The sequence below is a fragment of the Diachasmimorpha longicaudata genome, chromosome 18 (genome assembly GCF_034640455.1).
Source record: "Diachasmimorpha longicaudata isolate KC_UGA_2023 chromosome 18, iyDiaLong2, whole genome shotgun sequence".
In the NCBI taxonomy this organism is placed as follows: Eukaryota; Metazoa; Arthropoda; class Insecta; order Hymenoptera; family Braconidae; genus Diachasmimorpha; species Diachasmimorpha longicaudata.
In genome coordinates this window covers 2,501,213-2,516,536 of record NC_087242.1, presented here as the reverse complement: position 1 = coordinate 2,516,536, position 15,324 = coordinate 2,501,213, and the positions used below count along the sequence as shown (strand labels likewise).

The window sequence follows — 15,324 nt, the reverse complement described above, 5'->3', positions numbered from 1 at the left end:
GTTAATAATGTCAATCAGCGTAATGCATTTCGACGCGGGCAGTCCATCCTAATAACAGGAACACTGCGGACAATCAAATGTCTTCAGTATCGATATATCAAGGCGACTAGAGGCATCCACTCGTCGACAGAAAAAAGGGCATGAACTCGATGGAAAACCTCTGGATGGCAGGTAATCTACGGAACGAAATAATATTTTTCACGCCTAGGCCGCAAAAGTGATTTTCAAGGCCTTCAAAACGCGTTTCCAATGGAGCGACAAAATAAGATTCGCTTTTGGTCGCAATAAAATAAAATAAAATTAATAATTTTTCGAAATTCAACTAAAATCAGTCTGAAATCCCTGGAAATCGTGAAATCATGACTCCTTCCAAATGCAGTCGATGATTTTATGATCTTTCATGGAAACGGTTTTAAGGAACCGCGGGAAATTTGAAATTGTGGTACCACTGAACCTCAGGATGAAGAGCCCTTTGCTCTGGGGTATTTTTTTGTGCATTAAAAATACTCAAATTTTCAGAGACGTTCAGAAAATCAAAACCGAAAATTGATTTGTTTTTGGCGCTGGATAATGTCGCTTTAATATGGCAAATTGCTGGGAATTTTCCGATGCGTTTCTCGGGTCGTGGGAACGCAAAAAAGTGTCGCTTCAGCGGAGCCATCATGACGTATCAAATAATTTTGTTTTTGACATGTGGGGGATTGATCTCTTCAATTTTCTACGCCTGGGGACATGTACTGAGGTAACATTTATTGTTATTAAATGGAAAAATATGTAGTTATTGATCGCTCGTCACTGATGCAATTTTCGTATTTACAAGAGTGAAGAAGTGTTTTAATTAAAAAAATTCTCTGACATTTTGATCTGAAATTGTAAGAAAATTGAGATTAACAAAGTTATTTTTTTTTTCATTCCTGAAAAATTGAGATTTTTTCCATTTCTCATTTTTTGAATTTTTATAGAATATCGATGTAATGATTCGATCGTTGGAAATTATGTTTCCTTCAGGAATTTCGTATTTTAATGGCAATTTTTTTATTGCTCCAATTTTTTGTTGTTCAATTTTTAATTAAAAAATTTGAAAATATTTTCCCTCATGACATCATCAATTTATTCATAATTTAAATTGGTAAATTGGTCCCAAAATATTGAGTACTATTGCTCATATCACATTATTTGTTTAATACTCCAATTGTTTTTATTATATTACAACAGAACGCAGTCGTGGGTAATGACGATGGCGACGGTTATTCGGACCCTGTCCTGCCTGTTGTGCATGTTGATCAGCAGTTTCATGTGGATGTTTCGCCGAAAGGGTGTATGTCAATATTGTTTATTTCATAGTAACAATTTTGGAAACTACCGAGCAGAGCGGAACAATGAGACTTTCATTAGAAAATAGCTGCAGGGAGCGAAGAATTTAACAAAAAGAAAAAAAAGCGAAGAAAATTCTTTTCTTTCAAGTTCATAGACGCTGTCGAGTTTCTGGCGTCCCAGAGTGTCATTCTACATCAACTGGGCTGTCGGCTTGACTACACCAACTGCCTCAGGATCATCCGGACAGTCGTTTACGGAATGCTCGTCACTGTGATGTCCTTCATCTGCTACGATTTTTTTATTGGATTCAAACGCTGGTCTCCAAGGTAACCCCTTGCACCCCTCCCCCCCCTGGAGTAAATTACTAATTAAATTATCACATTATCGCACTAAATAATTAATTAAATTATCACTTTTTCATTTAAACTAAAATAAAAAATTATAGACCTGCAAATTTTATAGTGATGTTTCGTAAATTTTACGGAGTCAGATGTCATTAATTACAAAATGTATTACAAAATTTGCGGTTTTGAGAAAATTAAACATTTAAATAAAATAAAACAATTTTCCAGTGTTCGAGCATTTTGCAGTTCCATTCTAACGTATGGCACAGTCATTTTTCCGAAATTAATTTGTGTAATGTACTCTTGTGACTGTTCGATACCGTTAAATGCTGATTAACGTGTTCACAATTAGCCATAAGATATTGTCAATGCTGCAATGGTTCTTCTGGAGTGTTCCACTGATAGTCCAGATGATGTCAACAACGATTTTCGGAGCTCTGGTCATCACTCTGGGCCATCACTTTCGGCAGTTGAATGTGAAGCTGATGGCGGTCAGAGACAGAAATAATTCAGTGCCCCCCAAGGTACTATCATCCCCCGATTTATTTCCCGCGTTGAAATTTGAAGGGAAAAACAGAGCGTACCCTAACGGGAGATGAGGAGTCAAATGAGGAGTCGGCCGACTGTCGGCCACCATTGGCCAAATGTCGGCCGACTGTCGGCCAGCATTGGCCAAATGTCGGCCAGCATTGGCCAAATGTCGGCCGACTGTCGGCCAGCATTGGCCAAATGTCGGCCCACTGTCGGCCAGCATTGGCCAAATGTCGGCCCACTGTCGGCCATTCCTCATCTCCTGCCAGGGTAGACATCACACCCCAAACTTCCTAGAATTTTCCCTCACAAAAATGTTTTTCGAAGAAAAAAAAATACTAGAAAAGTCATTACCATTTTTCTGAGCGAATATGTTATTTAGTGTACCAGTACATGTGGTCTTATGTATTCAAAATTCTTGAGAAATGACGCGCCGGTTCCGTAATCTGTCGGTGAAAACAATATTCGGTAAAAATTACGGAAGAGTTCGGCACTTTTTCAGTGAACTTTCACGAAAAAGTTCCCAACGTGACGTAAAAAGTATAGAATCGAAAAGTATGACAATCGATAATCGATATAATAGTTAAGATCGAGTATTTGACATTCGATAATCGATGTAATAGTCATGATTGACTAGTAATCGATAATCGATTTAATAGTTAAGATCGAGCATTTGACAATCGATAATCGATGTAGTAGCTAAGATCGATTATTTACCATTCGATAATCGATGTAGTAGCCATGATTGATCATGTAACAATCGATGTTACAGTTAAGATCGATCATTTTAAAATCGATAATCGACGTAATATCCATAATCGATCATTTGATAATCGATAATCGACATAATAGCCATAATCGATCATTTGATAATCGATAATCGCCATGATCGATCATTTGACAATCGATAATCGATCTAATCGTTAAGATCAAATTCTTCGTGATTACAGATAATCGACGTCACCAACGACTGCGTCGAGAGCGTTCGTCTGATTGCCAAAGTCCACTACAACCTCTGCAAAATATCTAAATTCATCAACTCCTTCTTCAGCCCCATTCTCGTTGTAATAGTCGTCACCGCGTTCTTCATGATGAGTTCCTCCCTCTATTTCATTTTCAACGAAGTTGTTAGAGAAGGGGAAACTGATTATTGGCAAATAGGCACTTACGTAGCCTGGGAAATCACCACTGCTCTCCCCATAATAGTTGTTGTAATTATCTGCAATTTAACCACCAACGAAGTGAGTCTATCACTATTATCTTCCCCCCAAATTACTCATCATTTACCCGAATTTCATTAAATTTCAGGCGGCGCTCACCGGAAAATTGATTCACGAACTTTACGTCGAGAATTCACAGTCTAAACTCTATCAAATTGTAAATCAATTTCTATTTAAGTTCATCTCTAATTATTGACCTGAAAAAAATTGGAGATTGTGGAATAATGTTACAATCACTTATATTGATTTATCTATTGAATTATTTTTAAAGCTAATCGACACTTTTATATGAAATTATATCCAAAAAGGGAATTTAATCAATCAAATTAACTTTTTTTTAACTGAAAGAGGATTTTACTCTTTCAAAATTAAATTACTTTTACAATTGTGATAATTATAAATTTATTAACATGTAATAAACCTTTATTATGATCACATAATTTTTAATAATAATAATAATAATAATAATAATAATGAGCAATTAACGCTTAGCAATTAGCAATAGGTGGAGGGGGTGTTCAGGGTGAATTCGAAGCCCTCGAAGATCGTTCAGTGATTTCATTAATGATCTCATTAATGAGTAATAAATAATGTGCCATATTATTAAATAATTTTTTGAAAATTTTCTGTATTAATTGCGGAGAACTCAAAAATATTTTGACAATCAGCTCATCATCGTCGATCAATGTACAACTGATTTATCTTGAAATTTTATAATTATTGTTTTTATTGATTCTTTCAGATTCGTTCATTATCTCTCCAACTCCATCACCAGAAGATTGAATTCTCAGGTGCTGGACTATTTCCAATAAACTCATCTCTGCTGCAAACGGTAATTCAATACAGGGAGAGATGAGTGGAGGAAAAAGTACGTGATTAGTAGCTACTGTGCGGTGTAATTATAAAAAAAAATTAAATTAAATGAGTTGTGAATTTCAATTAGCCGTCGCAGATAGGTGTGAAGCGAGGAGGGATCTGGGTGATAGACTTTCGAGGTATCGATAGTATCGATGGTTGTCCTTTTAACGATGGGATTTGGGGTCTTTGACGTTTGTGTCTGGGTTGGGGGGGGGGGGGCAGAAATTGGGCGGTTAAACTGGTCTTTTTATGGCGTGAATCCTATGTAAAAAGGGACACGGGTCGTTAATCGAACATGGCGGATTTCATGAAGATAATCGATTAATCGATGTAATAGTCATTATCGATTATTCGACAATCGATAATCGATGTGATAGTTAAGATCGATTATTTGACAATCGATAATCGATTTAATAATTCAGATCGATTATTTGACATTCGATAATCGATTTAATAATTAAGATCGATTATTTGATAATCGATATAATAGTTAAGATCGATTATTTGACAATCGATAATCGATTCAATAGTTAAGATCGATTATTTGACAATCGATAATCGATTCAATAGTTAAAATCGATTATTTGATAATCGATAATCGATGTAATAGTCATGATCGATTATTTGACAATCGATAATCGATATAATAGTCATGATCGATCATTTGACAATCGATAATCGATTAGTAAATCACCAAAGTAAAAAAAGGCACCAAATCTGCGGTCGGGGGCCCTAGTACATAAAAACATATGTAAAATAAATACATATATTGTATACATATGCACCAGGGGTGGGCCGGCCATCGCCGTCAGTAGTTTACGTTTCAAACACCGAATTTTACTCAACGTCTCACGTACTTTTTCCAGTATTTTTCTCTCTCCCCAGTTGAACTCATTATCAACTACGAGTGACTAACTGGTATCGATTATAGATTAATCATGAACGCTCATTCCTAATCATTATCTGATTTTAGATGATTGGAAATATGACAACATCGCTGGTCATTCTCATTCAATTCCAGCCATCCCTGGATTAAAACCGATGAATATGACAAACAAAACCAATACTAACTTCTGAATTATTGTGGGGGGAAAATTTACCCCGGTTGTCATGAGAGGCCTCTTCTTAGAGTCGAAACAAAGAGTCGAAACAAGTCTCTGCACCTGGACCACCCGAGCAATCCCATAAACAAGCGTAAGGTGTCGGATACTTTTGGCTCCACAGGGCCAGATTTTTGTCTAAATAAATGACAAATAAGACACCGTTGACGATCTCCATGACGAATTGGAGATGGAGTCAGGTCACCTAGCAACGAGGCCGAGTGCCATCAGAACACATCTATATATTATTCCATAATTATTGTTAAAACACCTGACTACATTCCAAGGACAATTATATTCATCAAAAACGGCTGTTCAACGAATTTATTCCAATATTACCCTTTCTAGTAATAATAATAATATCAATAATAATAATAATATTTTATTTGCTTTGGTGTTACATAACATGTGTTTCACACATTCTCTTTCTAGTAAAAGTATTTGCTACATAAAAGAATAAAATTACGTTGAAAATTTGGTCCTACAATTTATCCTAATCGTATGTTAAAATATCGTTATAAAACCTGAAATACCATTGACATCTGTCTACTACCATTTTTTATAAAAGATACTTTTCAATAATTTTTCCTGATACTAAATAGATTTTTGCTTTCAAGTAAAATCAAAATGTGAATATAATTTTTTTTGTAAAGGAAATATATATAAATATATATTATTTACATGTTGAAATATCTTACTACATTCCAGGGACAATTATATTTATCTAAAACAACTGGTCAACGAATTTATTCGAATATCACCCTTTCTAGTAAAAGTAATTAATATGTTATGAACAAAGATTGTTGATTAATATTAAAACGATTTAACAATGAACATTAATTTTTTATTTATCGCAGTCGGAAGGTACATCTGTCTCCTAGGGACGAAAGTTTTCACGATCTGGGCCCGGTTGACGAAAGGCCCTTTTTCTGTGGAAAAAGTGAAGATTAAAAATTTTAATCTTCACTTTTCACAGAAATTCTCATTTCTCCTTAAGACCCTCAATTAAGTTCTGATTTTTAAATTTTCGTTTTAAACAAACTCTTTTAAACAAACGATAATTAAACCCCAAAAAGAATTAATTTTCTTAATTAAAATTAAAAATTAATTTTAATTTTAAAATTTTAAAATTTTAAAATTTTAAAATTTTAATCGTGTTCTCTTCAATGACTTTTACATTCCTATTCTAAAAAGGAGAGCCACATATCGTATCGAAAATCTCGAATCGAATCGAAATCTCGCAACGATGTAGCCAGTATCCTATTGGTCGTTTAAATTTTAGGCGCTAATTTTAAAACATAATGTAAAGATCGTTATGATTCACCGTGAGAGAGATTCAAGTGTTGATCACTCACTCACTATGACTCACGTGTTGATGTCAAATGCTTTCGGACGAATCAAAGGTGAATCAAATTGATTTATATGACAGAAACAAAACTCATCCTTCATTATCCGCGCGCGTTCGGTCTCGTCCCTAAAAAACTAGATCTCCTCAAAAAAAATAACAACAAACCAATAACTCATTGCAATTTCTTCAGAACATCCTGAACACTTTTACCGTAAGCCATAAATTTTTTGACATCAGCATTGATCCTCGGATGCTGAGTGAGTTTCTCCAAAACCTCGACGTCCCTCCTCGCGTCATGAAGTGGACCCCGAAAGTCCAGGAGATCCTGCGCGAGCGACAATAATTTATAATTTTTGCGCCTGTACGGCCTCTCCGGTAGTTCATACCGGAACATCGGGAGAGTGTCGGCGAATCCCCAGACGACATTTAGGAAATCGTCGAGCAAGCCGAGCTCCTTGATCGTCCGGGTGATGATCGGCGCATCGAAATAGTGAGCGTTGTGAGCGATCAGTAGAGACTTCCCTCCGCGATCAGACAGAAATTGAATGAAGTCCCGCATGGCTCTCCGTGCGGGGAGCGTTATCAATGGCCAATGGGGCCGGCTGTACAACGTTCCGTGCATGATGTAGAGCCCGGTGACCTCTGTGACTTCGGAGGGGATGGGGGTTGTGGGCATTATGTGTTGGTTGAAGACGTCGTCGCCACATTTCGCGGCGATTTGGATGATTTCGACGGTGGACGGGTCCAAGCCGGTCGTTTCAAGATCGAAGAACACGAGGGACTTGGGCTGTGGAACTCCTGGAGGTGCAGAGAAGACATATTTTTCGCTGTGAGACATCCCTGGATTGATGGAAAAAATGAGCTTCATTGGAATATTTTTTTATACGACAAATATTAATCAGTTGAATTAATTTAAAATAGATGAGATTTTATAGAAAATATTAATAATTTCTCGCCGAGTTATATTTACTTGAATCAAATAAAACAACTTTTGGAGTCGAGTCACATAAATTCACCAGAAGAATAAAAAAAATGATTTTTTTAAAACCCAATAATGATCTCCAACTGAAAAAATTTTTATTTTTCTGAATAGATAAAAAGTTAGTGCTCGTGAAATAAAGACATCGACGAGTCAATATTTTTAAATTGTTGTTTCTTGGAAAGATGACAATCTTTGAATTAATCTTTTCATCCATCACATTTTAACGAAGTTTGTAATATCCAAATTTGTGGATAATTACCGTTATCTGTGATTACGTTATTGTTAATGAATATTTTGTTGTTCTGGGGAAGAAATATAAAGTTCTCCCAACTTGACGATATCTCATTAGAATCTCAAAGTATTTTCCACGTAACAAGATCCTCTCTGATTCGCCACATTAATTTCTCAGTTCAATTATAATTAACTTGAAAATAACGTAGAGACGTCTTGATTACCATAACCACATATTCAATCACAATAACAATTTTGGTTTTCAACTGCACCAAAGAATTTCCGGAAAAAGAATACTTGTGGTTGATAAGAAACCAAAATCTCTCGTTATTCCAATAAAATAAAAAGAAATTCGATTCTCAAAAAGTTCTGTTTCCTTCAATCGAATTTATCTCAAGGTAAAAAAAAATTAAATGAAAAGAAATTTGATTCTAAAAAAGTTCTATTTTGTTCAATCAAATAATAAACAAATTCCTTCATTTTTTTAATAAATCAAATGATAATGAAAAATTCAGAAAAATAATGAAGAAAAATTCTAATTTTAATCTTTGACTAACGAAAATATCAATTTTCTATTAAACACTATTTTAATTTCTGATTTATCAACTTCTAAACAAAAAAGAAACGATCGACAAGTTAACCAAAAAATTATGGTACCAAATCTATCGAATTTTCGAAAATCTCGTGTACTCTACGATAATATTGTCATTTCCTCGAAAAATAGGCCACATTTAACGATAAAAATACCGTAACTTCGCCTTAATGAATTAATTAACACATTAATATCCCTAAAAAAATGTATATAACGCGATGAATTCCCCGGCTGTCTCCCAATTTCAATCGATCGATCGATTTCCCATAACCCAATGATTACATACTGATGGAATAATATTCACCTGACACTTCGACCAGTTGCACCGTAATTTTCTAACGTTTGAGGCAGTTGCGATTCGCGGAAATACTGAAAGCACTTGTCGAGTGCCATTGACTAGCCCACCGTTACCTTTTTTATGACACGCTCTGACGTTGTCTCTAACGTCGGGTTTTATTACAAACAATCGCCTGCGAGTTTATCGATGAATCCGATTGCCAGTGGAAGCAGTGACACACGTTATCAGTTACTGGGAGATTACGGAATGGAAGAATTGTGTGAAAAAGCCATTAACAATCGTTTCATTTTTGAGACTCCCAAGATATGACCTTGAGTGAGAAAGATTTTGTTATCAATTTTTTTTGTATTGGAACTTAAAATAGAAAACACAATTTTTTAAATAATATAAAATGTAACATTTTAAATACTATAAAATGCAATATTTTAATTAATATAAAATATAATATTTTAAATAATATAAAATGCAATATTATAATTAATATAAAATATAATATTTTAAATAATATAAAATGCAATATTTTAATTAATGTAAAACGAAACGTTTGAGCTAATATAAATTGTAATATTTTAATTAATAAAACGTAACATTTCACGAAAAATCTAAATTACGTTTTACATTCAACAAATGTATTAATTTTTTTTAATTAGGACATGAGAAGGACATTTCAACGCTCCATTACATCACCATAAAAAAGAAAAAATAAAATAATAAAAAATCAATACATTTGGATTTTTTTTTATTCATTAAAAACGCTAATTTGTCGGTGTCTAATGAATTATTTAGAAAAAATAACAATAGAACAACATGAAATGTTCAGAGAGTCCGTCAAGACCGACGTAGAACCGCAGATTTATAAAACGAACGCATCTGACATCATAATCACAATGTTAATAATGTTAATAATATAAATAACACGTGAGATCAGTTATGCGAGTTTGAATAGCCCGCTCACGCAGCTCTCTCTGCGCCGCGCGCAACTAACGACCCAAAAGTCGCTCAGACGCTTGAGTTTGCCCTTCTCCCTCACTTTTCTATGACCGACCTTGAAGTTTAGTGGCCTCTGTGCGCCAGAGACGGAACCGTTCTTGTTACCGACCTGGAAACCTCTCCAGTCCTCCATATTTTTTATTTATTTTCCTCAACAACCCGAGGATCCCAAGACAACTCACAATACCACAACTGAAAAATGACTGAGGAGAGTCAACAGCCGGTGACGACTGTCACCAATCCTGCAGCCAGGACTTCGCCAGCCGAGGTCCCCAGTGCAGAAGTGACAAAGCCGAAGAGTGACAACAAGAAGGAAAAATGCAAGCCGATGACAAAGGTGAGGCGACATCATCAAAATTCATTATTTTGAGGTTAAGTTCAGTCAGATCATCTCCAGAGGCTCCAAGTCCACAGCAGCTCTGAACCTGAGGTTGTGAGACACATTCAGCATTACAAATAACAGCAGTGAACGTTGTCAAAGTTGATATCTCAATATTTTTAATTGTTATAGAATTTTTTCACTGAAAATCTTCATCAGGAAATTCTCTAGTTTCATGTGGATTCATTAAGAACGTGGAGCACACCTCCAGGACTGTACACAGGACGAGTTGAGGCAATAATTTTGTGTCTCGTCTCGATCTCGCAAGAACTGAAAATCGATAGACTCGTCCTGGTGGGGTCGATCTCGTTGGAATTAATATCGTCTCGTCTGGTAGAGAATAAATGTCAAATTGTCTCGGTCTCGAAGGAAAGTCGATGGTATCATCTTGCCCTCGTCCCAATCGATAATTAATAATGATCTAAAATATTATAATTAATATCGTTATAATTAATGTCGTTTGGTCTCGTAGAAAATGACTGTGACATCGTCTCGCATCGATATCTCGATAAATCGAAATTTCGTCTCATTAATCCCGTCTTTGTCCCCCAGGTTGTGATCAGAAGGCTCCCACCATCAATGACGCAGACCCAGTTCATCGAGCAGGTTTCACCCCTCCCTGACCACGATTACCTCCACTTCGTCAAGGCAGACATGTCCCTGGGTCAACACGCCTTCTCCAGGGCGTACATAAACTTCACAGATCAGAAGGACATCTTCATGTTTCGGGAGAAATTCGATAACTACGTGTTCGTGGATTCGAAGGGGACTGAGTACCCCGCAGTGGTGGAATTCGCTCCATTCCAGAGACTTCCGAAGAAACGAGTCGTCAGGAAGAAGGACATCAAGTGCGGTACCATCGAGACTGATCCTTATTACGTTACGTTCTTGGAGAGCTTGAAGAATTTGGAGGCTGATGCTGCTGGTGCCCAACCCAAGACTGAATTCTCATTTCAGCCATTCGATAATTCCCAGAAGAGGGTCACCACCACTCCCTTGTTGGAGTATCTCAAGCAGAGGAAGATGGAGAAGCAGAGGGTGAGGGATGAAAAGAGGGAGGAGAGGAGGAGACGGGATCTGGAGAGGAGGAGGGCCAAAGAGGAACCAACTATTTCCAAGGTGAGGAATGTTGGATTTTGAGGTAATTTTGAGGTAATTTTGAGGTAGATAAATCGTCCTGAGGACGTCTAAATAGTTTTAAGGGCCCAGGGCAGGAAATTAGCACTTTTTTCGTTAGTTTTGTGGTGAGAAAATAATGATCTGGTCTTTTGTCATGAAAAATAAATCTTCGTCTAGAAAAAAATGGCTTCATGGTACGTGATAGCTATTTCCTGACGAAAATTAACATTTTTAATGCTCGTCGTAATTTGAAAATACGCATTAAAATTAAAAATACTGTCCTGAGGATGATCCCGTGATCTTCATAACGTCTAGTTGTCCACAAATTTTACTGTCTGATCCGTTGGATCCTCCTAATCTCTTCGAAATTATTAACGTAAAATATGTGACGTGTAATTAACCACGAATTGAAGATTAATGAGTGACGAATGTATCACCCAATTGATGACGAGTACTTGAAGAATCGCAAATTTATTTTAATGACTCTCAATCTGATAAATCGCAAGTGACATATGACATGTTATGATGATTTGATGAGATGGCGAGAACCAAAAGAATGATTCTCTTGATGGGCCAAGGCTAATGAGCTTTTTATGAGCACTTCATTACAATTCAGTTGATACAATAAACATAATCAGATCCTGATTGTCACACCCACAGGTCCTGAAAAATCCCGACGCTGAACGTGACGTAGGACGTGAGAATAAAGAAAATAAAGAGGAGAAGGAGAGGCCCCAAAAAGACTCGAAAAATCGCAAAAAGGACGAAAAATTACGAGACAAAGTGCTGGGTCCGAGAGATCGTGAGGGAAAAACGTCGGCGAAGGGTTACAAGGACGACAGGAAGCAAGATCGTGACGTGAAACATCAGAAGAAACACGAGGACAAGAGATCCTCCAATCGACGTGAGGACAATCACTCGAAGGATGATAAGAGGGCCGAGGGGAAGGTCCCCAAGGAGCCCAAGGAGGAGGTCCGCGAGCAGAAGGAGAGGAGAATCGAGGAGAAGAAGGGAAAGAGCTACGAGAAGATGAGGCAGGAGAAGAGACGACTAGCAGAGTCGAAGAAACAGGTGGATGGGGGTGCAGAGGGTGGCAAGGAGGTGAAGAAGAGGGAGGAGGGGGAGAGGTGCAAAAAGGAGGGAAAAGTTGAGAGGACTGAGACGGCCCCCAGCCCTTCACAGAGCGGAGGGGGTGATAGTGGGGATAAGAAAGTGCAGAGTAAAGAGAGAACTCCAAAGAATTCAGGTGAGAATTTTGTTTTATTTATTTATTTTTTGGTATTTAATGTTGGTCGGTATCTTATCGACGGGGGCCGGTATCTTATCGACTGGAGGTCGGCACCATACCGGCTGGAGGTTGGCATCTTATCGGGTCGATACAAATATTTAATGATTTTTTAATATTTTTTAATTATTTTGAGTTGAAAATTTTACATAATTGCATAAGTTAAATTTGAAAAGATTTTTTTTTTTAATTGAGACAAACGTGAACTGAGTTGAATTAATTATTTTGTTGGCTTCAACGTGTTAATTTTAAATAAATATTGGGTGGATTATGGGGTTTTCCCCGGGTTAAAAATTCACTCTTTTAAAGTTTTTATATTTCCGGATTAAGGAAATATTTATTTCTTTGTTGCTGTGGGACCTTTTCTTTATGTTACAATAAAAAAGGGGAAAGTCCCAGCGGGACTTTCTTATTCCAGATTTTTCCCAAATCCATCTGGTGACCAGAGAAGGTAAAGAAAAAAAATCCAAGGATTAAGGGTGGAAGAAAAAATTATATTGCCCTCTCGAGGAGTTTAACGTGAGCCTCATCAGTAATGTTTAATCAGTTAATTGTCCCTCAGTCTTGAAAATACTCCAAATAATTATTTATTTCGACCTCCATAATCCAACAATATTCAACAAAAAAAATTAAAACATTAATTCAGTAGCGAAGCGATTAATCTGTTGAGCTCAAATTTTTTCAAATTCGATTTCTTAATGTTACTGTTCTCTTTTGAAATAAATAAAACGGTTTAAGTCGCAATTTTACATTTAATAAATTTTAAAGAGCTATATCGACGGAGCCAGAAAAATATTAATTAAAAAATGAATCAATCAGTTATCTCTTATCAGTTATATTCATTCCCATCGAATTTATCACAGAATGTAGAGAAGGGGAAGCGGTGAGGCCGTTGGACCCCGTTGACACGAAGAAAGAACCGCGAGCTGTTGACGAAGAGCCCAGGGAGGACTCCCCCAGCGGCAAGAAGCCCCAGAAATTGTCCAGAAGACGGAGCTCCTTGGACAGCGGTGGCAACGTAGGGGGCGGCGATGGGGCCCAGTTGAGGAGGCACAAGTCTCTCGATGGAGATGACCAGAGTAATCTCCAGAAGCACACACACGACGACAAACACAAGGAGAAAAAGGACTCCAGGAAGGAGCGGAGGATAAGGAACAAAGTGAGCATTACTTGAAGCAATTTTTGACGTTTCTAAAAATTTTTAAATATTCGATGCGTTTCCACTGAGAGAAAAATATTGTAGATTTTACAAAATATATTTTGTTAGGAAAATGTTGTTTCGTATGACACTAGAATTCCATTGTTTCAACATTTTAAATTGTTGTTGTACCACTTCCTGGGTTCCCAAAACGTATCACAAAAATACTGAGAACAGAATAAAATGGTATTTTGAATTTTTTTAGTTAAAAAAACATTATTGATTGTAAAAATTGGCGAAATATCTTGAAATTTATTTGGATTAGCATTAGCATATGTTGAAGTAATGAGTAAGTAATGAGTGATTTTTTTAATTGAAAAAAAAACACAAGAAACGCAAAAATTTGATGAAAAATGTGAGATAAGATTTTTTTTATTAAAACAAATGAAAAATGAAGAAATTCTGGTGGATTATAAACCACCGATCGCATGTTCTTCAGCCCCAAAAACTAATTCATTTTTCATTATTTTTTTATAAACAAATAAACCATTGAATGAACAAAAATGGAAATAAAAATTATATTTATCTTATTAGACTCAACTAATTTGTCTTGAAGTCAATAGAAAATTATTTGTAAATTATTATCAAGACCAATCAAATTAATTCAAATTTAGCTAATTAAAATTTCTATTCATCATAAATTTAATTTCATTATCATTACAAAATTTACTCATTTCATTTTGTAAAATTATGAAAATCTGCTCGATTACAGGATCGTCCGGCCATGGAGATTTATCGCCCCGGGATGGGTCGATTCAGCAAACAGAGGATCGAGCGTGGAAAATCCACCACCGAGGACAGGGCCACCTTGTCCGAGAGCCCCACCAACACTTCAAGCGATCAAAAATCAGAGTTACGATCTATGACGTTTAAACGAAGTGTCAGCCGTGATAATCCTTAATTAGTTTTTATTTTCCTTCGTTAATAAAAAGTTGTCTGGATATTGCTCTGTATTCATTCATCCCACCGTTCCATTTAGTCCCACCCCTCCGGTATATTCAGCCAATGTTAAGTCCTAGGGGGAAGTTATAACTTTAATAGTTTTATTTACATAAAAGAATTCGTTTTATTTATATGAAAAAAAATGCGTTTCAAAATTTGTAGACATTTATTTCGATCTAAGCGAAGACTAATCGATGTATCTGGAAGGTAGAGGTAATCCGGGGATCCCCCGTTTATGACTTCACTCATAGGACGCGGAGATTATCCGAAGAAAATCCGGACTTGTAACCGACTTAATCCCCACCTCACTAATTCAGAATCAAAAATATCATCAGTTTTTGCTTAATATCTCGGAATCTATGAAAGATACAAAAATTTTCATGATAACCTTTTTTATCCGGAAAATCAATTGCTACAATTAATGTCATAACAAAAAATTCGCTATCTCATTTAGATTCCGAGATATTCCCCAAAAACTCGGATCATTCCCAACTCACGTCATCTCGTTTCACCCCTTCGATACGATATTTTTCGCAGATATTTTTATAAATAATATTTCGTCGTGTATTTCACTAAATATTCAGTTGAAT

General features: G+C 36.2%; 2 protein-coding genes across 3 annotated transcripts; both read left to right on the top strand.

Moving 5' to 3' along the window:
- The first annotated feature begins 585 nt into the window (after positions 1 to 585).
- Positions 586 to 7,480, top strand: LOC135170826 (putative gustatory receptor 28b). The gene is made up of 7 exons (XM_064136897.1): positions 586 to 742; positions 1,216 to 1,643; positions 2,014 to 2,185; positions 3,143 to 3,433; positions 3,501 to 3,569; positions 4,155 to 4,244; positions 5,244 to 7,480. Exons 2-7 carry the CDS (start codon positions 1,576 to 1,578, stop codon positions 5,304 to 5,306), a joined length of 753 nt encoding a protein of 250 aa, XP_063992967.1. The 5' UTR covers positions 586 to 742; positions 1,216 to 1,575; the 3' UTR covers positions 5,307 to 7,480.
- Positions 7,481 to 9,528: 2,048 nt separating this feature from the next.
- On the top strand, positions 9,529 to 14,733 carry LOC135170825 (regulator of nonsense transcripts 3A). Of its 2 annotated transcripts, none has more exons than XM_064136895.1 (5): positions 9,529 to 10,148; positions 10,743 to 11,309; positions 11,970 to 12,555; positions 13,458 to 13,753; positions 14,505 to 14,733. In XM_064136895.1, exons 1-5 carry the CDS (start codon positions 10,011 to 10,013, stop codon positions 14,691 to 14,693), a joined length of 1,776 nt encoding a protein of 591 aa, XP_063992965.1. In that variant the 5' UTR covers positions 9,529 to 10,010; the 3' UTR covers positions 14,694 to 14,733. The 2 variants fall into 2 exon arrangements, with proteins under 2 accessions (XP_063992965.1, XP_063992966.1); XM_064136896.1 differs by lacking the exon at positions 9,529 to 10,148 and adding an exon at positions 10,173 to 10,570.
- The last annotated feature ends 591 nt before the right edge of the window (positions 14,734 to 15,324 follow it).